This window comes from Rattus norvegicus, chromosome 4 (genome assembly GCF_021556685.1).
Source record: "Rattus norvegicus strain SHRSP/BbbUtx chromosome 4, alternate assembly SHRSP_T2T, whole genome shotgun sequence".
Lineage (NCBI taxonomy): Eukaryota > Metazoa > Chordata > Mammalia > Rodentia > Muridae > Rattus > Rattus norvegicus.
The window spans coordinates 9,098,958-9,125,662 of record NC_141537.1 but is presented as its reverse complement, the minus strand read 5'-3'; the positions used below and the strand labels follow the sequence as shown (position 1 = coordinate 9,125,662).

The window sequence follows — 26,705 nt, the reverse complement described above, 5'->3', positions numbered from 1 at the left end:
ACTTTCACATAGCAAGCTGCAAGACAGGATTACAGATACAATTTGTTCGTGCTATAAATATTACCCAACTGCAAATGCAAAAAGGAGTATTGAGCCAAAAGGATCAAACCTGAGTTGCTTTAATGGACACTAAACCCAGCACCCTAGACATTAAGGTTGATGTAAAGTTTAGACATATCCAATGACTGCTGGTTGGCTGGTCTGGAATCAGACCGCCAGGGCTCAGGGGGTGACAATGTCAATGCTGAACAAAGGTAAACAGCCTACAGTCGAGGGTAAACTGTGTACCTCAAGCAGATGGAAATCTTAAGTAGGTCCGCTCTTCCCACAGATGTCAAAGGGAGCTGAAGGGACCACTGTGGAGCCTCAAGAGACAGTTGATACTTGGGAGTGAACCTAAGGGCTGCATTTGTGTTTGCTGATCCTCGGGTGTCCTGGAGAAGTACATCTTGTAAGATATTAGAAAACAGAGCAGGCCTTTGGGATGCAGTCAGTTAGATGAAGTGATGGTGTCATCCGTGGCTTTGGAGAAGAAGGTAGGCCCAAGTCAGCTTTACCGGGTGGCACTCTCTGCAGTGTCCCTGTCAGATATAAAATCTCCCTTCTTGAACTTGCCTATTTTCAGAACCATGAACCTTATCCTTTGTGAGTTAGTCTGTAGTGTTTTTATAGGGACAAAAGGACTCAGACAGCATCCCTGCTCAGAATTGCAACCGTATAGATTTTAAAAAGTGGCTGAGATAGGAAGAGATTCAGAAAGCCACAATTTCCTTACAAAAATGTATCATCTAAAATTCATATAAAAATTGGTATCATCCCATGTTCAGCATTGCTTCCTTATTCTCCTACCTCCCTTCTTTGTCATGGAGTCACTCCTGTTCTTCTCTCTTGTTTCTCCTCTGCATCCTACAAGGCACTAGCTAAAGCGGATGAGTTACAGAGGAGTGAGCAGCCATGGGCTCGGAACCTCCAGGATGCCTTAGTCCCTCCCCTTCTGCCTCTTTGGGCTGACCACTCTCTCTGACTTCTCTGTGGGCCTTGGACAAACAGTGGGAAGAACTAACAAAGCTCAGAACAGCACGGCTCAGGGCTGTTGGGTGAGCTTTAGGGGCAAACTCCCGGGGGGCTCCGGATGGTCACTGGTTCCTTAGACATGAGGGTTTGTCTTCCTTTTCATTTCCTGAAGTCATTGCTAGGGATATGGCAAGGTGACAAGAATCCATTGTTGTTGTTATTTTGTTTCCCCACCTTCTGAGGGGAAGGCAACTGTGGACAGCTGTATGAGTTCCTTCTCAGTTGCCATGGTGAAATCCCAAAGCGACTTATAGAAGAATTTCTTTTGCTATGGCTCCAGAGGGAAGTAGAGGCTGGCTGGAGCAGGAAGTTAAGAGCTCACGTCTCCAGAGGCAGGCAGAACGAGAGTGAAGTATAAGTACTGTCATTTTTAATGGCAAATGTCCTCCCAGTAGTGACACATTTCTTCTGCAAGGCTACACCACCTAAACTTCCCTAACATCACCACCAACTGGAGAACAAGGGTTCATTGTCCAAGCCTGAGGGATATTTCTCATTCAAAACATTCATGTTAACCTGGTCTTCTATGGCCCGAGGGCTTATACGTACCCCAGATTCAAGTCCCCAAGCCCTAACCCCTGAGAAAATGAGATCAAGCAGTGATTAGGAGGTGTTCAAGGCCAGAAAGGAGAACCTCAAAGAGTGGGATTTCTGCCCTGATGGATACCTCAAAGAACCACACTCCCCCTCCAGCCACTCAGGGACCCTGAGACTTTATGTAGGATCAAACCCATCCACTGTAGCAGGACACCTGGTGCTGGAGAGGGATTTATCCTGGGCATCTGGCACTGATACTGTATTTCTGTTTATAGTATCCTAAGTAACCCTAATGGGAGGCTTTATTTCCAGAAGACACAATCCTTACTGTGGACTGGCACACTGCAGAGTCCACTTTCCTCAACTTATCTCCCCGTTTCATCTCTTTAGCACAGATCTTTGGTTTAAACCTGTGTGCCAGCTACCAGCAACTTAGAGTGAATGTGATGGTGTGCTGTCGCTACACACGACACACTGTGTTGTGCACATACACTGTGTGGGAATCCGCGTAAGCCATTCCTGCAGTTTCTTTTCTTACAGAAGATCTTTCGTGAATGTTAAATAGGCAGAGAGAAGTTCCCAAACTCTTTTCCAGACTGGCTCCCGCCATTGCCCTTCCCTGGCAGGCGAGGGCGCCCTTCACACACCTCCACAAGCCTAAGTTCATTTGGGGTTTGGAGCGCTCTAGGTCCATCAGTAAAAAAAACGTGCCAGCCTTCAGCAACGCACTCTGGAACTCCCCGCTGTGTGAGACAATGCTGAACAAACCATGGTTGTGAATGATCCTGGGAGTACTCTGGGTTGGAGACCTTGGAATTCAGGCTTGGCCACCCTAAGAGAAGCTGGGGACATAGAAGTGGGTCTGGAGTTCCGCTGGGTTGTGCCTTTGGAGAACAGTGCTGGCTTGAGGGTCGGAACTGAAGAAACAAAGGCACTATTAGGGCTGTGGCTGGCTGGAGGTCTGGAGGGCAGTGACCTGACCAGGGTAGCAAGCATCATGATGGGGCTCTAAGGACCCAGCAAGTGGTTCTGTAGGGTGCAGCGTCACTGTCAAGGCCACCGACTACAAGGTGCCCGGTGCAACCATGGAGACACCACGTGTGTCCCATAGTAACCCGAAACCACATTAAATATCAGCTGTCACTCAGGCTCCTCCCGCTTGCCTCTAGCTCCTTCGCCAGACTCTCAGCGGACCCATGGAGTCTGGCTCCGGTTAACTCTGCTCCCTGATCTGGGAGGCGCAGCCCTAGGTTGGTGGCTGCTCATCCATCCTAATCTCGCATGGCTCCACCCACAAAGATCCCCCTGGAGCCTGTTTGGAGTCGCCCTCTTGCTGGTCAATCCCCCTGGTAGCTAAGCTAGCAGAAGCGTGCTGCAGCCCAGGGCTTCCAGGTTCTGCACAGTAGAGGCTAAGGCCAGCACGCACACGCGTGTATACACACCACACACACACACACACACACACACACACACACACACACACACACACACTCCCCCGGTGTCGCCACCTTTGGGGGACCAGCACTGTCAGCCAAGCATCTCCGCCCAGAGTCCTGGAGTGCACAAGGCTCTTGCCACGCTGCGGCTGTCACTCACGGGGTGTTGAAAGCCAGCTCCGAGAACACACGCCTTTGCTCACAGGCAGCCACGTCCTCACTCCGCAGCTCCCAGCTTGCTTTTTGTTACAAGCCGCACCCCCAGCGCCTGGCTCCCGATTTCTGGCAGCTACTAAGAAGAGTTGATTTCAGTGGGATCTACCTGGGAACACTGAGGGACAGGAAAACCAGGACCTGCCAGAATTGTGTTTTCTTCAAAACACCATCTCCGCCCAGTGATTGCAGCTGGGGTCTACACTTGGGTGCTCACCAGAACAATGGATTAAGTTACTCTTCCCTGGGCCAGAAGTGAGGTTCAAGACTCCAAGCAAAATGAAGGAAAAGGCAATGATCAAGACCGCTAAAATGCAGGGCAACGTGATGGTGAGTGCTGCGGGGCGGGAACCCACATTAAGAAATGTATCGGGGGTGGGGGGCAGACCTCGGAAGTATTTCCTTGGGAAGTAGGAGACCTGGTTAGTGTTCACACACTATACCTCAGGACTTCCCACTTGAACCTGAGGGTGTGAGTGATCCAATATCTTTTTGCAAATGGGAAGTTAGTGGTTTGGCGGCCGCTGTCTTCTGGGTGTGTGGTTTTGTTGCTTTGAACACAGGCTGCTCTCTTGTGTGTGTCTGTTGAGTTTCAAACACATCTCTAGGGCTGTTCTGGGGCAGGCACAGAGATAGGAGGTCACTTCAGACAGGAAGTACACGCTGGGGGCCCTAATGTCCTCACTTGGTCTCCTGGGTGCACTGGGTGCAGGTCAGAGCTGAGACCTGTGGGGTTTCTGCCTCCAATATACTCACTATGCCGAAATGCAGACTGGAGGCAGACACCACGTCCACAGCTGCCCAGCAATCAGGGCCTTTTCCCAGATTTGGGAAAGATGATTGTCTCTAAGGTAGGGTCAGTGATGACAAATACCTTTGAAGGACAGAAGACCTCTGGGGATCCCCAGAAGCTCAGGTCTGTGGGTCAAGGAGCATCTTGACAGTGATAACTTTGCCAACTTGAGGACCATTTCTCAGCAAGATAACTTCAGCCTGCCTGTGGCTGTCTGGTCTGATATAAGTGCCCTGTTGGTGGGATCAGTGGACCAAAGGGTCAGTGTGTTGGATTTTCCTGGTAAGGACAGGGAGGTTGCCACCTAGTTGATGAAATCCTCTGTGTGTGTTGAGTGTCTCTCCAGTTCCTCTGTGGGGATTTGTTTGTTGTGTGAGGCAGAGGCACAGAGGGAGTCCATGCCACTTTAGAACATTCCACATGAAATGTTTATCTGGCAATGTCTACAGTTGTTTACTAAAGTGGGTTGAGTGTGTGGTAGGCTGGTGTGGAGGTATGCTGGGAGAACCAGTCTGTCCAATCTGCATCCTCTTGTTAAACAAAGAGAAACAAAAAGTGAGAGCGTGTTCTGGTTATAGAAAGTACTCTACCCTCAGCAAGGCACCTGTTGCCTGGCACAAAGAAAGCTTTGGTTTAGCTCAGAACCCAACTTAAGGGCTGAAAAAGTGGTATACAAAATATGTAATGATACCCCCCTTCACAAGCCATCCTTCAGCACCTCTTGTTGGTCTGCCTGACTAAGCTATGTGTGAACTATATCTGCTCTCCAAATTTCTTTTGCCTTCTGTTGGTCTGTTATGATAATCAGCATACTTCCGTCTAAACAGGTCAGAAGTATTTATGAAATATACCCAGTGTGCAATACCCATCCACTCGGTGGTCCCTTTTCATATCCCACCTCCGTAGCATGCTAATCGAGCTGGAACATTACATGAGGCCACTGGCATGGATTAGGGTTAGTTATGTCAATAACGAGATCAATAGCCACAGGAATCTAGTGTCAAATGAGTATTTCTGGCCATAGATGGCATGATCTGCTGTGGAATAGAGATGTCTTCATGTCTCAACATCATCTGAAGTATCCTTTTCAACTCTCTCCCTCTCAGAGGCTGAAAAGCTTGCCCATCCTGTATCTTCCCTGCTCTTTAAATATGGTTACCCACGTGACATTCACCCTTCTCCGTGCCTTGCACATTGCTGTCATGAAAGGCAGCTGAACTGAGCCCTGGGGTTCTGCAGCACCCAGCATTTTGCCCATCCTCCGTTGGGTAGAGACCAAGATGAGATGTGAGATCCCTTCACTTTTCAATGTTCTATCAACGCTTGAGTTGATAACTAAGAGTCTGGCTTATGACTCATTTAAATTTCACATTCCGGCTAAGTCTCTGTGGCTCCATCGAATGACAGTTTCATGTTTGCTCTGTTAATTGGGGGCTTGTGGGTTCCTAATTCTTCATCAGTTGCCTTGGAAGCCCTGTTAATCACAGTCTCACCTGGGCTGGATGACGGGCAGTTCTTGGCACTTGGGCTTGATTGGGATTCAGGTGATATTTCACATTCACTGTGAGGACTGCATGATTGATGCCTGTTTCTGGCAGGTGAGTGGTCAGACATCTCAGTGCCTTAGGTAGCAGCAGAGCACCTCACAGTGAGTGGCTTTGGGGCATCCACATCCACACAGAGACAGACAAGGCAGGGCTGACTTCTCCATGCTTAGAGCTGATTCTGTGAGCAGAGACACAGTGGCAAAGAACTTTTGGCCCTCCCAGTGCTTGTAGGGTGCCAAACCCCATTACAGATCTTCACCAGATGCCTCTTTAGCCTGTCTCTTCCCACACGTGGTTCCAGGTGTGGCCCTTCCAGGCTTGTGTCACCAGGATCCCTACAACGACTAGCTAGTACCCCAAGGCTGAACCTGTTCATGCCATGTTGCCTAACTGAAGTCTCATGCTTACCACTGATTTTATTTCCTAAAACTCTTTTAAAAGTTCATCTCTGATAGCAGTTGGTGACTAAGAGAAGGCAAATATATTGTTTTACTCCCTGGTCTTATTTTGTGGTATTCAATGAATAGTAAGAAAATAAAATGCCATTGGTGAAATAAATCCACAGAGTCCCTTTCATTCTTGACAGAAACCTATTTCACAAACTTCAAATACTTGAATATCAACAGACTAACCCTTCAACTTGCCATGTCATGTACTGCAACAGAAATCGAATGTTTCATTCTAGTGGAACAAAACATTATTTTTAAAGTAATATCATTTATATAAATCTTCCTTTGAAACATTTTAGTTTCTCAACAGGCGTATTTTAATCCAGTGTTCCTTTCCCCTAATGTGCAAGGGTGTCTCCTTCTGGAGCAGCTTCCGTAGGAAGTTTCGTCATATGAAGGCCATTGCTTCACATTAAATCTCCCTGCTCTGGTCCTATGACCATTTTTCCCTGCTGGGAAAAAGTTGGTTCAGAATCAAGTCTGGGGGTTGCTCTGGTCTCAATGCCTGCCTCTGAGGTTCCTCGAGTATGTGATAGGAGAGCAGGGTGGAGGTCTGCAAGACACCTGGATCCTTGAGAAACTGTGGCCAATCGGGAATGACTTTATAGGAAGTTGTGACCTGGAAATTCTTGTCCCAGGGAAATCTATTTTTCTTGTGGCTTCTGGAACCCAAGTTTGCATCTTTTGTCACTGGCTGGGTGTTCTGGTGACACTATAATGCCCCTGGATCATAACTGTCCAAAGTCTGGTTTTCTTTCTTTCTTTCATGTGCTCCAGTCTTGGTCCATATGTGTGTATAATGGTGAGAGAGCCTTTGAAGCTTGTAGTTATGAGTTACTGTGAGGTGACACACCTGCTGTGGAGTCCTCCCTGGAAACAGCCTCTCTGCTTGGGAGATGAATTACAGGGTCAAGCCTGTTTGGGTGCAGGGCTCCTCTGCCCCAGGGAACTCAGTGGCAATCTGGCTCTCCCTCCTCGGTGATATGAAGCCCCCTCACACAGGCGTGATTAGTGTTTGAAAACACAGCACCTTCTGAAAATAGGTCCAAAGTCAGAATAGGTCATGGCTCAGAAGGTCTGGGTTTCTGAGCATCCTCCCCGTTTGATCATCAGGATTCTCCCTATCTCCTGGCTCTGTAGCATCTATTCCTAACATCTTTCCTCCTCGGATTCTTCTTCAAATGTCTGTACCACTCTCTATGATAGTGTCTATGCAGGAAAGTCAGTTGAACATTAGTACACAGCACTGTAGCTTCCTAGGAGCAGGAACATCTTAAATATGTAAAGCACAGGTAAATGTGTGCAAAGCTGGGGCTGGGACCAGGTCCCAGCTATGAAATGATGACCATGTAATCAATCACAATCACAGAGAAATGCCCTGAGTCCAGCACTGGGCACACCTTTGGGTTCTTTTGGAGTATCATTCCTGGGGACACAGGATAGGAGAGTCCCTGGAGCTTCTAGACACACAGTCCAGCCTAATTCATAAGCACTGGGTTGTAGCGAGAGATCCCGTCTCCACAAACAAAGGAGAAAATGCTGAAAGGACACCCAAAGTTGACCTACACACACACACACACACACACACACACACACACACACACACGCACATGCGCGCCCGCACTCATGCACAGACACACACAAATATGTAGTGTTATCTGGTAAAATTAGCACAATGTAATTCTCAAAAGCAGGAAGGAGGTAGTCACCTCAGGATGCTTTATAAGTTGTCTTAGGTAGAACTTCAGTGGAGAGGGCTGGCTTGTCTTCTCCAGAGCCTTGAACAGGCTTTACTCACATGGCCTCTGGTCTCTGTATTTGGACCCATCAATATGCTAAATTAGTGACTTGCTGCCCCTAAGCTACTCTGCTTTCTGACACGTGCTCCGTACACCCACAGCTCCACCCTATTCCTGTTCAGTTAGTGTCTGAGCTCCTTTATTACCAGGGGAGGCTGCACCGTGGGACACTATAGCCAGCTGCAAACCCCATTGGTAACGGTTCTCCCAGGGATTCTCAGCTGGGGGGATCTGCTAGCCACAAGGTTAGAAGTTTCTGCAAGGCTACCAGAGAAAGCCTGAGCCTGAGATCAGCCTTTGGTTATAAGAACCAGTACTATCTCAATAGCCAAACTGCACCTAGGAACCAAACCACACACCAGACACTGTAGGTCCCAGGGTTATGCTGTGCAAGAATGTAGGGGCACACTGGACCAGGCAGAATCATTTTACCATGAAACTCACTCCCCCTGAGGACTGGAGGGCTCTCCTCAAGAGCACAGTGGGTCTTAGACAATCGCATTCAAAACCATCTGGAAGAAACCCATATGAGCTGGAAAACTGAGATTCGCTCATTGAGAATGGAAGTTTTCCACCCCCACGGTGGCACCACCCTTGTGTCCAACACCTCATGCTCAGTTACCCAGGCTATGGCCAGCAGGGTGGGCTCAATGTTCTACTGCTGGAGCAGAGGCCAGAGCATATTGTCATCAGGTCCAAGGAAATAATCTGAGCGTTGACAGAGAAGCCTCCCGACAAATGCACAGTGAAGTTTGGCTTCAGGATTGTGGGGGAGGCAGAACCTATGATGAGACACATAACAAAGGCGGAAGAGGGAGAGAAAGGGGAGACACTCAGCTGCAGCAGAGAGCAGAGACGGCGGTGGGAGGAGCGGAGTGCTGAGATCACAGGCCAAGTGTTCTTGTTTACGTTTTAACCAGTTCACACTTAAAGACGGCACATACTCACGGCGTTGAGATGTTCCTATGTTTGCGTAATATTTAAATCATGTCAAAATTAGCATTGCTTTATTTTTATTTTATGTGTATGGGTGGTATTCCTGCATGTGTGTCTGTGTGCCACATGCAGGGAATGCATATGGGGGCCAGAAGAGGCCAATGGATCCCCTAGAATTAGAGTTACAGACTGTTACAAGCTGCCATATGTGTGCACTGGGAACAACAGAGTCCTCTGGAAGAACAGTCAGTACTCTAACCATTGAGCTATCTCTCCAGTCCCTTCCTTTGTTTTTTTAAACTAACTTCTCTTTCCCCACTCCCATCTCACAAGTTCCATGGCCCACTTGTGGATGGCAGAGGACAACTTGCAGCAGTTGGATCTCTCCTTCCTTCATGTGATTCCTGGCCTTGGACTCAGATCCTCAGGCTTGGTAGCAAGCACCTTTATCCTCTGACTCCCTGGGGCCCCTGACTTTGTCTGATCTCCACCTGAAAGTTTGTTTCTAACCAAATGGAAGCAACGTAGCAGTAGCAGAGAGGCTGTAGGTGAAGGCAGTGGGACCAGCAGGAAAGGTTCTAGAATTTTTCATGAATTTGAGTTCCATTCAGCTCCCCTCCTTAGTCAAGGGTGGTTGTATTTCTTTCTTATCAGTCTTATCTTAGGGCACACTTCAGGAGTTAACCTCCAAGTCAAAATACTGCTGGCCTTGGCTCCCCACCACTGACCTCAATCCCTCATCATCCCCTCTTCCCATGATGTCACTGTTGATAGGAAAAGAAAGTAGATGGGGTTGGGGAGAGTGCGCTTTGAACAGCATAGAGCTTGCTGCACAAGATAGAGACCTGAATTCAGCATCCAGAATCCAATCCATGTCAGAAAGTCAGGCCTGAGTACCAGGGCATGGTGTGTGTGTGTGTGTGTGTGTGTGTGTGTGTGTGTGTGTGTGTGTGTACGTACAGGGCTTGTCAGATTCTTTGAGCTCATGCCAGCCAGACTGGACTACCTTGATAATTTCAGTGTAGTGAGAGATCATTTTGCAAGGCAAGGTGGACTGCAAAGTGGAGGTTGACCCCTGACATGCACATCTACACACACACACACACACACACACACACACACACACACACACACACACTCGCACACAGAAAATAGATGGCACACATGTGTATATGACCCAGACAGGGTTGTCAATGGTGTGTGCACACTTTAGCTTTGCTGCACACCTCACACATGGCCATGCATGGTGCTCACTCATCAGTGGTATAGACAGAACTCACTCTGTTGAGCACAACTGCAGGACTGCTGGGTAAGAGGTGCCATGGATGCCAACGCTTTGATTGCTTGACTTTCTGGCTATTAAATAAAGATAACAACACTTCAGTAAGCCAGAGGTGCCAAGGATGTCCCTGTTTCCAGTTGAGCGTTACTCATCTGTGAAACTCAAGGGCCACTGCTGGCGCGCTGGGTAGGCTGTGGAATCAGGTTGGCACTCCACCAGCTGCACTGGCTTTCATTGCTCTGGGAGAGACCCCAGGAGTGCTGGGGCAGGCAGTGTCTTCACTGGAATTACAGTGATGGATCAGAATTTCCCCCTCTCTCCTTACCTATACCACAACTAGACAAGATTATATTTTAGGGAGTAGAAATCATACTTGAAATATTTGTTATTGTCTGATGTTTATATACGAACAGCAAATAGTGAGACTTCCCAGCCGTGACCCCACATAAACCAAACCAACAATCCCTGTCCCTTCGTTCCTACAAAGCACCTAGATTATGTACTAGATTCTCAATGCTGAGGTTAAAAAAACAACACATATAAGGATAATTCTTTGCAGCTCCTGATCTATTCTTCAGAAATTCTCTCTTTTCTAATCACGTAGAGAAACACACATAGCCTGGAAGACAGACAAGGCTCTGGGGAGGTTAGGAGCCATCTCTCCCTGGCTGTGTTTTTGCAGCATCTCCAGCTCCTTTGGAAGCAGCTGCAGGCATGGGCATTTCCACCATTGCTGACTCCATCTGCTTGTAAGAATCTTCTAGCAGGGATGAATGAAGACCTCCATCAGTTTCCCAGCTATGGGAGGAAATGAAAACCCACTATGTTGGTTATCTGTCTCTTGCTGTGACAAAATAAGAAACAAACACAATGCAAGCAAGAAGGGAGGGAGGGAGGGGAGGGAGGGAGGGAGTGCTTGGTTCCGCTCACAGTTCTAGGGCATAGAGACTATCATTGTGGGGATCAGCAGAAGGGGCTCCAGCTGTGGCAGTGGGAAGTAGTTGTCACATTTTCTGTACAGTTAGGAATCTAGGAGATGAATCTAAATCCAGTCAGATTGACAGTGAAGATCATTGCCTGGCAGCACTGCGGTGGGCTACCTCAACCATGGAGAAAGCTTTCATAGGATTGCCTATCCAGACACCTGTAGAAAATACTAGAACATTGTAAGACTTCATTCCTCATTGCAAGGCCATCCCAGTCTGTACTTTGGATCTGTAGAGAATATTTCTCTGGGCAGATGGAATTTAACAAAACTGCACTGAGCAATTCAACTTCATTAACATAACTAGAAAAGTGAAAACTGAAATCACAATGAGGAAACCTCCAGTGAAGTCTGAGGTTTTCAAAAGATTGCTAGGCCTGCTATTGTTTTGTTTTCTGTTTGTTTGTTGGTTGGTTGGGTTTTTTTTTTTTTAATGCAGTTGTTTAGCAGCAAGAACCCTGTGCACAGTTGGTTGGAAGAGATATTAAAATTTGGAAACCTTATAGTAAGTCAAAGATTGAGACTATATTTATTAGCTATCCATCTAACTTCTGAGGAATTATTTTCCGTAGATGTTCCCCCATGAGAGATTTGTATGGCTGTTTGGTGATGGAAATGCTTTTAGTGACCTTGAGTCTGAAATGACTGACTCCCCACCAAATGGATGATCTATACATATACTTGTCTTTATGTAGCAGAATACTATACAGCAAAAGTTAATGACTTCACACTCGAAAATACAGAGGCATTATCAAAATAACTTCCATAAAAGAAGCCAGGCTTAAAAGATATCAGGTGTGACCAGCATGGGGGGCGGGGGGAAGAGAAGAAGGAAGGCTGTCAGGGAGTACTGACTTTAGAGTAAGGACCATGTGAACTCACGGTCAGATGAAGGCATCATTGCCTTCCTAAGAGCTGCATCAAATTGGGGTCACAGGTATCTCCTTTAAGCAACCCTAGGGGAACTTATTGGGTGAATGAAAGAAAGAAAGAAAGAAAGAAAGAAATAAAGAAAGAAAGAAAGAAAGAAAGAAAGAAATAAAGAAAGAAAGAAAGAAAGAAAGAAAGAAAGAAAGAAAGAGAGAGAGAGAGAAAGAAAGAAAGAGAGAAAGAAAGAGAAAAGAAAGGTAGATATAAAGGTGGAAAACAGAAGAAAAAATGAGTATCTTCAGAAAGGGAAAAGGAAATCAAATCATGGGGGAAGGAAGCTGCAAGATTTGGTAGCAGCATGATTAAAAATTCATTGTATGTGTGAGTCTTAGTGACTGGTCTATTGCTATGCGGAGACATCATGACCAAGGAAAAACTAAGAAAGGAATCACTTAATTGGGGGCTTGCTTACAACAGTAGAGGGTTGGTCCATGGTCATCATGGTAGGAAACAGACCTGGTACTGGAGCAGTAGCTCCAAGCTGTGCATCCTAGATTTTTTTTCCCGAAGCTGAGGACTGAACCCAGGGCCTTGCGCTTGCTAGGCAAGCGCTCTACCACTGAGCTAAATCCCCAACCCCCCAAGCTGCACATCCTGATCTACAAGCAGTAAGGTGGGGGCAGGGGGAAAGAGACATAGATAAATAGATGACAGATAGATAGATAGATAGATAGATAGATAGATAGATAGATAGATAGATAGATAGATAGATAGATAGATGGCCTGGTGTGGTTTTTTTCAAACCTCAGAGCTCACCCCCTCTGACACACTTTCTCTAACAAGGCCACACCTCCTAATCTTTCCCAAACAGTTCCATTTATTGGGACTCATACATTCAAACTACCACAGAATGTATAATGTATAACAATGTAATGGAACCCATTACAGTAATTAGTGTGCTAATAATTAGCATGCTAATGAAAAGAACAAAAGCAATGTATAAGTATGCTTATATAAAGCCAGAGTTTTAAATGCTAAAAAAAGGCATTGGTGTGGTATCCGTGATGAAAAATGAAATTTTCAAAAATAAGAAAAGTAAAGAATTACATATAATCATGCAAATTATAGTCCTGGCTCAGTGTTCTAAGGAGCCAAGACAGTTGGGGGCACAAAGGGCACATATCAGCAGGGAACAAAGAAAACATTGTGTGACTGAGGATATCTATAATTCTTATCTTCTGCTAAGAGAAATACACTCTTACCTTCAGTCCTGAGGATGCTGTACCTCCTGCTTATATCTCATCTAAGGCACCCTTTTCAGTAGCTTGGTGGTTCATGAACTATGGGGCCCTCGGATGAGTCTCTTTCCTTAGTGTGACCATTCTGTTTTAAATTTGGTTAATAGAACAATGCTTATGTAGGTAGAATCAGGGTCATAGATGTCTTTCATTTTGAAGGTGTTTTTCTGAAGGAAAATTGATATTTTCTATGGGGGGGTTATCTTCAAGTATGTTTATTTAGTATTTTTTAAAGCTTCTTCTAGGTAATGTTAATTATCACAGATTGGACACTTCCTTCCAGACTCATCACAAAGGCATCTCATGGAGTCTCCTTCAATACATGTGCAAGAGATATGTTGAAACATTTTATGCAAATTTTAATATTCCCAATTTCAATAACAATACTAATGAGAGTTCATGCATTCCTAAAATCTTTATGGAAGCCGAAACATTCAAAATTCTGAGAAATGCCCAAAACCACAGTGTACTATTGGTGGGATGCAATTTTTCATAGAGGTTGTGCCTGGAAATAATTCAGTGCCAGATGCAGAAGTGCTAAAGCTTTCGGTTGTCGGGGTCTCCACAGTGAAATCATCTTTCGACCACTGTAGTGCTCGGTGCAGCATCTGAAAAGATGGTCACTGTGGTTAGAGGAAGAAATCAGAGCAAAATATGGAGAGAGGGTGTCATGGTCAACCAACTGATGGCAGCAGAAAAGCTTTGTCTTGCCTTGAAGACATCAACCTCCATTAGGACCAAATGGGGTAAATTCAAGAAGGGATCATCGTTAAAGAGACATGCCAGTCAGCTTTCCATGCCTGTGACAAAATATGTGAGATGAGATGTTAAGAAAGATAGGCTTATTTGGCTCATGATTTCACAAGTTTTGATCCATTGTGATTTAGCCCTACTGATCTGAATGGCATAGAGCGTATGTGTGCACGAGGTAGAACAGAATTGCTCATCTCATGGTGACAGGAAGCAAAGATAGAGAACAGTAAGATCCAGAGTCCCCAAAGCACTTTCAAAAGCATACCAACAACGGCTTCACCTTCTTCCACCAGGCCTATGATAGCCTAATTTCCATTACCATGACAAAACACTCTGACAAAAAGCAAGAGAGAAAGGGGCTTATTTTGGGACCACCCTGCAAATTGGCATGAAATGGAATTTTCCGTAGAGATTTCTTTCCACAGGAGTTGTTTCCTGGTTGAGTTTCAGCTTATAATTCCAGGTTATGATCCATTATTTTGGGGAAGACAAGGCAGGAACTTCAAACAGCATCTTGCGTTATGTCTACACTCAGGAGCAGAAGGAGGATGCAGACAAGCATAATCAGTCACTTGCTTTGGTCAGCTCAGCTTCCCCACTCTTGCACTCTTCAGGACCCCTGCCTAGGGAATGGTGCTGCTCACAGTGGGTTGGGTCCTCTTACATCAGTTAACTTAATAATCCTTGAGACAATTCTCCACAGACATGCTCACAGGACAATACAATGTAAGCCATCTTCTTTGAAACTCTCTTCCAAGGTTTTCAGGGTGTAAATAAAGTTGACATTAAAAGATGTCATGACAAGACCCCACCATTCTAAATATTCCACTACTTTTCACCAGCACATCAGCCTGGTGACCAAGCCTTCAGCACATGGACCTAAAGGTGACATTGAAGATCTCATTCATAATGGTGGAACTGTCTTTAGATCCTTGACAATTTCTTTGTTTGAAGAATATGTTCTCAGCCTCACTAAAATGATGAGATTATTATGGTTTGCTGTAATATATGCTATTCTGAAAGTTTTTGTGACAGCATTAACCTATATTTCTATTCCCATCTTCTTTTCTTGAGCTCCTTTATGTGGAAGATGAATGGCAAAACCATGTTTAACATTATGGTTTTGACATAGTAAAGATGCTAATTGATATTGGGAAGGTTCTAGCTATGTTGTGTAGATCCAGTGTTTGAGTATGGAGATTGTGAGGCACACTAGCAGTGGGCAGATTAACAGGAGAAAATGCATGGAAGTTTATTAATACTAAGTCCATAAGAGCACACACAATGTAAAGTGTAAAGAGGATCCAGATGGGCAAGGTTTAAATACTTTCATGGGCAGTTGGTAGTTGGGATGGTAGGCATTTCTTAAAGAGGAATAGGGTAAATGAGTAGACTGGTAGAACTTGTCGTTATGCCCTGGACAAAGTTCCTTGCTGTTGTAGGTGGGTATGGACCCCAGTCTCTTCTCTGTTTTGCAAGCTAAGTCTTCCCTTGATTAATGGCATTTCAGAAAGGGCTCAAAGGTGACTGTGTCCTTGTGCATCTCATCTTCAGGTCAATAGAGATCATTAGGAAAGCCATTCCCTACACCTGCAATCCTTCTGGGGCTCCTGTCTGAAGTCCAAAGCAGCTTAGGTTGGGATATTGTCTTTTGAGCCTGAACAGGTGCATTCTGGAACTCCCCTGGGGGATATTTATAGTTGAGCCCATTGAAAAAGGTATAATTACCACCCAAATCTTCTCCCAACTCAGAAATCCTTCCCGTCAAGTTCATAGGGATAAATAATACTTTTGGTGTTTGAATAAGCATTAGCAGAATATGGCACCTCACAGGCAGTATGCTCAAAGACGAGAGACATGTTGCTTCATTATGTGTCCAGGCAAATGAAACCCACTAAATTCATGTTTCCAAGATACGCAGAAACTAGTATTTAAGTAGAGAACTGAACACCTTCATTTGTCCATTTATCCCAAATTTGTCTGGTAGTTGGAATGACATCTGCATTGGCTGTTTACAGTTTCACCTGGAGGAAAATCAAGCTTTTCTATCTCCGTGGTAGGAGGTAGTTTTGCATCCTGGAGCAGAGTATCCAAGGTTAGCCCGTGAACCTGGGAGAGAAGAGGGCTCTTTTCATTCAAAGTGGGGACCAGAGGAATATACTTCCAGATCACAGGCTGACAGAGGTAGCCCAATCCAACCCACAAAAAGATCCGTGCCAAAGAGATGACTCAGTGCAAATAACCACACGATCTGTGAGGTGCACTCTTTAAACTAACGGAAAGAGGAGTAGCTGTTCCTCATTTCTCAATGAGGAGAGTAAGCATCTTCTTTTTAATTTGTGTCTGTCTCACAGCAGAACACTAAGGCCAGGACACCACAGATGCCTCAGCTTACAGACACTGAGTCCCTGAGGTGTCAGTATGGCTTGTCTGGAACTGATCCTGTTGGCTGTGTTCCCTCTTTTGATGATTTTCGAAGAGGAGAAACCACTTGAGTAGGACATTTTGGGTGGGGACGTCTGTGTCTGCAGTTGAAGCATCAGCTGCTGCCCAACATTGGGTGGAAAAATTCTGAAGGATAGACTGTAGGGCACTGAACAAAGGAGGCAAGCAGCCCCACAGCTAGGCTATTCAGGACACTTACACCCAAGGCAAAGTGCTAAGATGTGGTAACCTGGATGTAAGTCCTCTGCCTACCTCTGCTTACTAACCTAACTTCCTCCTGCTGAGTCTTCGGATATAAAGAACACTTCTAGTCTTCCAGGGATACTCAACGAAGTTCAGTCAGGAGGTCATCTAGGTAGTAGAGTGGAGTCCAGCATCCAGCTCAAATATATGTAAGGTTCAGTTCCTGCTGCTATGTTCAAGACCTGACATTTTGTCTACTCAACAAGGTCAGCAACCAGGTCTGTCTCTTGTAACACAGGGAGAGGACATTGTCTACTAATGCTCTTTCTGTTTTCTAAAATTGCAGCCATCATACCCAACAAGGAGAGGGCTACTGGGTCTCAGCTGTCCATGCAAAGAAGCAAGAATTTGTCCCTCAGTGAATTAAAATGAGGATCATCTAGGGTTTGCCTGTGTAACCATCAGTGTGTTACTCTGGAGACAATACTGTTCTCGGTGCCCTGTTTGGTGTGAGAAGGTGGGAAGAAGTCCTCCAGAGCTGACAATGCCAGAGTGTGCTCTGGAAGGGGTGGTGACATAGGTATTGATCCCTCCTTTCCCCGATGACTTCCTAAACAATGAAGCAATGGAGGCGACACCTGTGCAGTGAGCATGAAACTGAGTATTTTAGAAACCTGAGTGTACAAAACACAGCTCTGCCCTCAGCCGAGGGCCTGCTGACTAGCACCAGGAACTACGGGATCCAACTGATCAGACAGCTAATTGTTTAATGACAAGCTGGATGCAATCTTCCCAGAAAGTAGGCTGAGATTTTTATTATTTCTGTTTAGATAGTGCAGTGTTGGGTGATTTTTACAACTGAGAAATGTGTTTGGGAGTTCATATGTTCAAGAAAGACATGACAGATGAGAGAGCTGTTTCCCTTACATTGTCAATCCACGTCAGAATGAGATGTCATAATTAGGAATATTTCTTACAGATGAACAGCTGAATAGTTTCAAATGAGAATGACCTAAGTGGAGTTCAAACACATCTCTATAATTTCTGACTTTTGTGAGAAATGTCTGAGGAAGGTCATATGGCTCTTGTGACCTGCTGTAAAGGTGTGCTTATAGAAGCTTCAACTGGGGAATGTGTGGAACAGATAATCAGTCTGCAAGGGGGCATCACACTTAGACATGGCCTGAGATAATGATGGGACCTTGGGGTGAAATAGCAAGGAACTGATCTCAAATGAGCCTTACTGTTGAGATGTACCGGACACATGAGCTAAGAAGGACTCCTTGCCTTTTCTTCATTGATACATTTATTCTAAGACAGTTCAAGGGCCTGAGAGCCAGTTTTCATGAATGAATGTAAACAGAGGTCGAAGGAAATGCTATAGGCTTTTGTTAATTGCTATTAGAAGCCCCATTAAGTGAGAGAGAAATTGACACTCCAGAGGTACACCTCCTGATACTGTGCATCCTGATGGAGCTGCAGCTAGAGTCCCAGGTCTGTGTTCCTGATAGAAATGGAAAGAGAGGAGATCAGTATGCATCAGGACCAGAACAAGTAGAAGCCACAGGAGGGAAGGAAATTTGAAGTCAGTGGTGATGCTTACAACAGGTATGGTAGTTGGATTCACTTATTAGCTTGGTCACTTAGTGCCCAACCAGATGGCCAAACACCAGGCAGAGTGGAGATGATGAAGGACTTAAAAGTGAATCCGACACTTCAATTTGTAGCTATTGAGCAGAGCATGTGGTCCAGCCTAATGGGAGTGGGTTGTGTTCAATACTTTGAAGGCCCAAAGAGAACATCAGACCATGGTCCCACCATGAGGGAATTCTGCGACTGGTCACTTGGCTGAGGAGTTGGCTTTCCTAGGCTCCTGGCCTATCTAACCTGCAGGCTTTGGACTTGACAATTTCCATGATTCTGGAAGCAGAGTCCTGGATTACTCCTCTTCCTGTGGCTGGTTTCTCTGGGGAACCGTACTAATGCACCAGGAAAGCAGAGAGAGATGGACACTGACCAGTGGCTCTTGGAGAAAGATAGGCAGGCTTCTTTTGAGCAATTCTTAAAAAGACCTTCAACCCTAGGATAGAAGTGATATGATAATATCAATGTTAAATATTGATTCATTATATAAAAGCATTTAACTACACACTGACACTTGATAGAAGAAGGTTCAAACCCACATCTATTCATGCAGATTAGAGGTCACAGAGTCCTAGGCTGGATTCAATATGTCCGCTGGAGTCAGAATCATAGGAAATTCCAGGAGCTTCTGATCCAACAGTCTGTGTTTCTGGTAAAACATATCATGATGGACTGAGGAAAAATAATTTATTCTGTGGAGGACTAAGTGATAATCTTAATTCAGAGGACACTACTGTGGGTTTGGACTGAAAAAATCCTGACAGTCACATACAAGCAAAACTATGGAAATAAAGATTTTCTTTTTAAAAAAAATACCACTCATTTCACGATGCTGTTGTAGATAGCAGCACGTCAAAACTATCCACTGGAATGAACAGGGTGGTGATGAGATAGATGATCTGTCCAATCAGAGAGCAGATCCTACTATATAGACCACATGGAACAAAACTAATATCACCAGAAAAAACTGGTGCTCCCTTTCAGCATTTGTAGTTCATTATTAATAAAAGTGTTTAAAAAATGGACTCAGAAGGAAGATCAATGGTGATTCTATTAGGAGTTTAAAGAGAATGTACAGGTTAGGTGGAATTCCCCAGCCACCTGGAGGAGAGATGGAGAAAAGATCATACATGCCCTTAAGTGAGGAATGGACAGATTATGGAAGGAAAAGTGTCTCTCATGAGGGAAGGTGGGATAGAGAGCTGAGAAAGAGCTCTGAAGGGCAGCCAACAATGGAGTGTGGTCCCCTGTACTGGAGTGTGCTCCTCTGTACTGGAGTGTGCTCCTCTGTACTGGTGTGTGCTTCTCTGTGTCCCCTCCATTCTTTTTGTATTTCAAGGACTTTGTTCATGATATGTTTTGGCATGTTTGTCAGATGATGCCAGGTGAGAAATCATGTTCAGTCTTCCTGTTCAAACTGGCTTCTTCCACATGGTAATCTTGATTTAACATTTTAAATTCCTATTCCCCTGTCACACCAGTAAGAATTTTATGCGAGCTCTTCTTAGTCAATTCAACATATACCAAGGGAACTCGGCAACTTCTGCATCTGGGGATTTCACTGTATTGTTTTCTATGAACACTAGCACAGAATGAATGACTCTCTGGTCCAAGTATTTTTTTTAATGTGTGGATGAAATATCAATGGTCACATAGAAATTAATTTAAATGCCAGAGATAGTGGTACATGCTTATGATCACAGAAGATGGTTAGGAGGCAGAAGTAAGAGGAAATCCTTGGAAAACAAATGCTTCTTAAAAACAGGAGAGAGCTAAGCTCATCTAGGGAAATGCTAGGCAAGAAAAGGCATGGAGACCCAGAAGCCAGGAAAAGAAGACATTTGCTGTGTGAAGTGCTATAGTCAGAATGGGCCACTTCAACTGCTGAGGGTTCCAGATCAGACAGAAAATAACCAAGACAACCTCTGCCTGTTTTTGCTTAGGGACATCATGTGTCATGGAGCCTCCAGAGTGAGAATTGTAGATAGATCTCCCTGCTTCTTGCTGTTGTAAGGAAAAATGTAAACTTCTTACCATGCCCAGCTCTGCACGGACCTGTCTTCCCATGCCAAGGCCCTCGGGAATCCCGGGAACCCATCAGGCCTGTTCAGCCTCAACTATTTCTGTACTTGCTATTCTTTCCCCAGGCTCTCCTTTCTTTCTGGCATGTTCGTCCTTATATATTTTCATGTTCGAGTCATTTCCACACATTACACTCAACCTTACTACGGCAGCTGCTCCTCAACCATGTTAACCCTGTGGTTTTCTTGACATGATAAGCTCTATCAGTTCAGTAGGCTGCTTCCTGTTTGTCCATGACTCTAGTGGAACATCCACAGATGGAGGGCTTACATCTTTCTGCTCACATTTTATATGAACATTTTATTTGGATGCCCCAGCCCAGCAGAGAATTGAAAGTGGTTTAGAGTAGAGATAAGACAAATTGGGAATACACGTGTACAGAGATCATCAAGTACATCTTGAGCTCAGTGTCACCGTGTTAACAGAATGATGCCCATGATATAATCCTTGGCTCTCAGTGGGGCAAGATAATGTGCAGATCCAAGAATGGAGGTGGTGAGAACTGCCTTCTGCACGCTCAGTGTACTGATGGCAAGACATGAGAGTGCGTGTACGTGTGCATGTGTGATGTCACATCACCTTCACCCATTCAGTGTAGGTGCTGATGTATTTTGACAGCACTTTATAAATGATCCCTGTCACATATCTTCCTCCTCAGGACACCACTAAGCACTTACAGCAGTGACTGCCAAATTCTGTGGCCCAAACTCATTCACATCCATCACCATTTATCTGAAAACTTGGGGCAAGATTAGGGATTGAGAACTTTCTGTAGTTTCAGAAATGCGATGCTTTTACTGTGTGTTATGTAACACCTCCAAGTGGTTTCTGAAGCACCACTCCATAAACATAATTTTCCTGTGTCAGAAGAATGATAGAATGATAGCTGCCTTAGTTGAACCACACACAACTATCCATGGCTTTTAGAACGGTCCTGATGAGTCTCACAGTCCAAAGTATTCAGGGCACACCAATGTTTGGTTCCCAAATGAGTCTCTGGATGCCTGCCTGCACTATCACACTGGCTCTCTGGGAGCTGACATTGCTGTAAGGAAACTTTATACACATGCAGATAAAATGAACAGACGTGGAGAGGGAGGATGCAGGGAGGAAGTGCTTTGGGGTCAGCATTGGAGAGATCAGTGAAGCCTGGGATGGGGCAGGGAGCCAGCCTCCCGAGACAGGTGCTCCAGGAGATGCACTTTAGTTGAAGGGCCCCTCTGTAGAGAGCTTGGATCCTCCCAGCCTTCATCCAAATTCCCTTTCCTATTACATTTCAGCTGCCAAAATAGCCCTTTGAATTTGGTGCTTAGAAGGATTTAGAGATGCTAAAAATTGCAGCTTTTCCTACAGAGCTATTTGTAAGAGGAAAGCAATGGAGGCCGAGAAGTGGGTTGTTGAGAATAATAGGCTGAGGTTGAAAGGGGAAAAGAACGAGGAGCAGAACCAGGGTGATCTTCTGCATATTGAGATTTCTCAAACCCAAGCTTCCCTAAAGAGTTTAATTTTTCTTAAGGGAAGGAGAATTAAACTTCTCAGATACTGTTCACACATAGACATATATTGTGCAGTGGGGTAGCCTGAGCTACAGGAGCCTTCTGGCCAGGCAGTCTATACGAGGTCCCATTAGACTAATTAGCCCTTTGTAGTAGCCTTGAACAGGAGAGAACTCAATATCCTGTAATAAGGAGAGGTGTTCAGCCTGAGTTTGAGACACCACTGTGTCTTTTTGAAAACCTTGCAGTCAAACTCACTTGGTGAGCAAGGTGGGAGCCTCTCCTCCTCAGGATGCTCCACTCAAAGACATCGGCATGGACATGGAACCATGCTTACGAGTCAACAGCCATCCCACCTTCAAATTACAGGCTGCAGTTAGGTACTGCGGCTCCTCCCACTCTCGCCATTATTTGATTTCAACTGGAAACCTGGAATTATTGTTTTGTCATAAGTCTATAGTCTGTATAAAACAATCTTAAAATCAGAAACCATCCCAGAAAAAGGCTATTTTCTATTGTGTCTCCTAGATGGTAAAAAATACTTTCACTGATTATTACTCTCTACTATCTGTGTTCATTGGACTTAGAGCTGCAGTTTAGTATGAATGTGTGCATGCACATATATGTCTATGAGTGTGTATGTGCGTGTTGACATGTATATGCACCTGGATATATGTGTGTGCCTATGAGTGAGGAGGACAGAGGTCAACAACACGTCATTCTTTAGTGGCTATCAACCTTGTGTTCTGAGACAGGCCCAGAGCTCAGTAGCAGTTTACGTTGGCTGACCAGACTTCCCCAGGGATCTACCTGTGTGTACATGCACCCTTACCCTCCAACACTGGGATTACAAGCTCACACAGCCTTTCACATAGGTTCTGAAGAATAAACTAATGCTCTCATGATTGCACAGCTAATATGTGAGCTAGCCTTCTCCCCAGCCCCGGGATTGATAGTTTTGATCAGGACCAAATCTCTCTTTCACCTCACAGATTCTCAATATTTGGAGCAACCAGGCTTAACCTCTATTAGCACTACTTTGCATGGTGCAAGATTACTGAATCCAAACTTCAGGGACATTGTCATAGCTTGCTGTTTTAGATGTGAAAAACATTTTAAACCTCTGTATAACTGGGGTTTCACCAAGCTTTGTGAACCTTGATGGATGTTCTGTGCCTTTGTCTGAGGAATAAGAGAAGAAGTGAAGTGCTCAGGCAATTCTAGAGAATTCTTGTTTGCAATAAACATATTTTCACATACTAGAGTTTCATGCTAGAAACGTGAGCTTTTAAAAACTGTACATCAAAATGTTAGGTGCTTCTCGTACTGTGTAAAGAGCTAAAGAGAAACACTCTTTGTGGAAGTCTGTCCCTCCCTTCCTCTTCCTCCTCCTCTTTATCCGCTTCCTCCTCTTCATCCTTTTCCTCTTCTCCTTGCCTCACAGTGACAGAAATCTGTCTGCCTTTGGGATTAAAGACACACCATAAGTCTGTTCTCGAGTTAGGAGTTTCCCACACCCTTTGCCTGCAATCTGATATTTATTAGAATTTTTTCTTTGGAGGAATCCTTTCTCCTGACCACACAGTATTTTTAAAACATGATTGTTTTCTGTTTTTTATAGCATGCTTGATTGTATAACTTCATTATTTTTAATGTATTTACAGAGCTACACAACCATTATCATCTAGTTTCATACTATTTCACCTTAAAAAGACACTTCCTTCCATCTCCTAGGCTTGTCTTCAAGGTATATCTTCCTGGAAAAAGTCACTCGTTCCTGCTTTCTGAAGATAGACACCCAGGTACAGCAGGACTGATGGCTTTTCTCCTCCATTACCAGGGTCAACAGTGAGCCCCGGAGGAGCTTCTCTGAGGTAGCACTGTCAAGTATAGAGCCTACGCTTTGGCTGCCTCCTCCTTTGTCTCTCCCACACTCATCAATAATTAGGTCGTAACCCTAGCTTTTATTCATGATTTAAAATTTCATGTTATTGTCTAGCCAAAATCACTATAGTTTATTTTTCACTTTAATTAATGATGTGATTTGCTATTTAGGAGTGGAGGCTTTTCTGTCATACAGGTGCATCTCTTGGAAGGAACAAATTTAGCCTTATAAACTGGCTGGAAAATGTGTCAAAGGGAACACACTAAAATTAGACTAGAAGTTGGAGACAAGACTCTATAATTTCAATTTTATAGAGTGTGGAAATGCACTGCCTTCTCTGTAAAAGGTAATAGGAAAGTTTTATTCCAAAAACACATCGGGAGTCACTGGTCTAGAATTGAGTAGACAAAGTCGAGTTTCTGGCCTTTTTTCTGGCATGCTGAGGATGACTAAAATGTAGTACCTGGAAGTGACCTCCCACCTCATTCCTGGCACCACACCCATCCCTCACTGTCCTTAGAGCCCACAGCACCTCTCCCTCTCCTGATCACATCCTACTCACTTTGGAAGGCTCAAACCTGCAGGCTAGGCTTTGTGGTTTTCTTTCCTCACACATGATCCTGAGATTGGTGGGAACCTGGAAGGCTCAGAATTAGAATGGATGAAGATAAATCTTCTAGAAGGTTCTAAGGAAGGTCAGGTTTTATAGAAGGAGAGATAAGTCAGAGTCGATGCTGGACATTGGAGCTGGAGACAGGGTTGCTGGGTGGAGAGTGCCGTGGGAGATGTGGGAAACTGTCCCATCCCTGCTTTAAGCTGCTCATTCCTATGAGGCCTGAGTGACTGATGGGGTTCTGAGCTTCTCTATGCACTTTTAGAGATGGCAAAGAATTGCAGTCAAACTTCAAGGCCATCTATCTTTAGACTTGCCTCCAAGATGAATATTTCAGGTGTTAGAGATGAAGGTAATCCGATGTGTGTGAGATAGGCACTCCATATGTGAGCCACACTGCACATCGCACATTCTTGTGGAGACTTCAGGCAAAGAGCTCGGTGAGGTCAAGGATGTAAGTTACTCAAGTGTACTTTGGCCTCGATCTCCATTCCAAGCCTAAGGAATCGGTGCTGGGCGGGTGATTATATTCTGGGAGGAAGACCTTGTTGAAAGAAAAGATGCCCTTCTTCCTTTGCTTCACCAGGATTTAAGATGGTCCTGTATGGAGTCGTGCATGTAGGAAGAGACATTGGTAACCTCAGGGTGTAACCCATGGTGACATACCTCCTTTACTGACACTGCTCCCCTGGCCCCAGTGATCTGAAGAGTTTAGAAATATGGAAGAGTTAGCAGAACCTTATCAGTGACTCAAATTGGGATCTGGTTTTATATGGCTGCCCTGTGCACGTAGTAATGTATTCCATGCCCTTCCGGCTATTCCAGAGCCTTGTATGTACTCATGGCAGGCCTCCTGTTCCCAACCTGTGCTGTTTCAAAGATTCTTCAGTGGCACCACACTGGACTTCCAGCAGAGCTGTGCAACTCAAGGAAATAGATTATATACATCTCAAAATTGACTCAACTTTATCAACATTAAATTTTTAATTCCAAACTTATAGTTCATTTATAGGTGAGTTATGATGTTTGCCCCAATCTGGAAGAGTCATATAAAGACACAGAGCATAGCTGGTCATGTCAACTGCTGAATGTAAACAGAAGTGGGACTCCCCATGGTGCTTTGTTTCCATAGCTTCTGAACCAGACACACTTTCTGGCATGAAAACAGAACAGTGAATCTTGGCATCTTCTTGGTCCTTGCCACATGACCCAGCATACTCTGTGGCTGTGGAGGCAGACACTGGGGACAGGATGAAATGCCATTCGCAACTGCCTGATGGAGATGTCTCCATCACTCCTGGTTATAGGCTGTGGGAAAGATGCTCTGGCAAGGACCCTTTCCACGAAATCTTGACTGGTGATAGATTATATTTATCCTTCAGCCATTTCTCTTGAGGCAAAGGGGAAAGGCTTTAAGAACAGCAATGATGCCACCTCTGTGAGGCCAGTCCAGCCACGTGAATATCAGTGTGATCAAGGAGTTCTAGGATCTGAGTATCTACATCCCTCAGTTGTATGTCAGGGAGAGGAAGTAGGGAGTACTTATGTTCCCAGGACTCCTGAATTATAAAATACTTCTACACCAAACACATTTTGGGCCTTTGGGGGTAGTTGAAGAGATGGCTGAGCCATTGAAAGCACTTGCTGCTCTATTGCTAAGGACTCACGTTCCCAACTTCCACATTGAGTGACTCACAACTATTAATAACTCCAGTTCCAGGGGGACCTGACCCTCTATAGGCTCAAATACTTGCACATATACTCAATAAATATAGAATAAAATTAAATAACTCTTAAACCACAGTTGGATCTCCTTAGTGGTATTAGGAATGGTTTGGAAACTGAGAAGAATGCTATGAGGTAAACAGATAGAGAGGGTATAGGAAGAAGATCTTGCATCCTGGTCTGGTGAGCTGGCCTCAGGTCTTTTGTCCACCTACTCCATGGCTGGACTGGGCTAGGTTTATATGTTGGCAGCCTTTCACACAGTCCCCTGGACAGTGATGGTATTCAAAGTGGCAAGTCTGGGGAACTTTGAAGGACCCTTGCTCCAGAGAGACCGAGGCATAGGAGAACCCAATTACTATTTTGTGCATATGTAAGTCCACCATAAACTCTGACTCTAACTCTGCTGTATCAAAGAAAACAATGTGTTTAGTGCCAGGTTGGCTAGAGAAGGGGAAATAGTCAGGGAGACACAAGATTAAGTAGAAAGGCTTTATTTACAAAGAGCAAAATTGCTCTTTCCAGTATGGTTCTGGTAAGTGATCAATGGGTCAGAGGAGAAGACACAGGGCAAAACCTTGTCCTGGAGGTCAACCTCACTGCCCACTCCTTCATAAGGAAGATCCCATGTGTGGACAGATGGAAGGACTGGACACAAAG

General features: G+C 44.8%; 1 protein-coding gene across 2 annotated transcripts in view; it reads left to right on the top strand.

Moving 5' to 3' along the window:
* Dpp6 (dipeptidyl peptidase like 6) overlaps positions 1-26,705 on the top strand; it is a 906,096-nt gene that overhangs the window by 101,046 nt on the left and 778,345 nt on the right. The window contains exon 1 of one of the 2 annotated variants that reach the window (XM_087656309.1): positions 2,936-3,590. The exons of the other annotated variant lie outside the window; for it this stretch is intronic. Within the exon in view, the coding sequence (XP_087512435.1) occupies positions 3,540-3,590 (51 nt within the window). The 5' untranslated portion in view covers positions 2,936-3,539. Of the gene's footprint in view, positions 1-2,935; positions 3,591-26,705 lie in introns of those variants that run through there. 2 annotated transcript variants of the gene reach the window in all.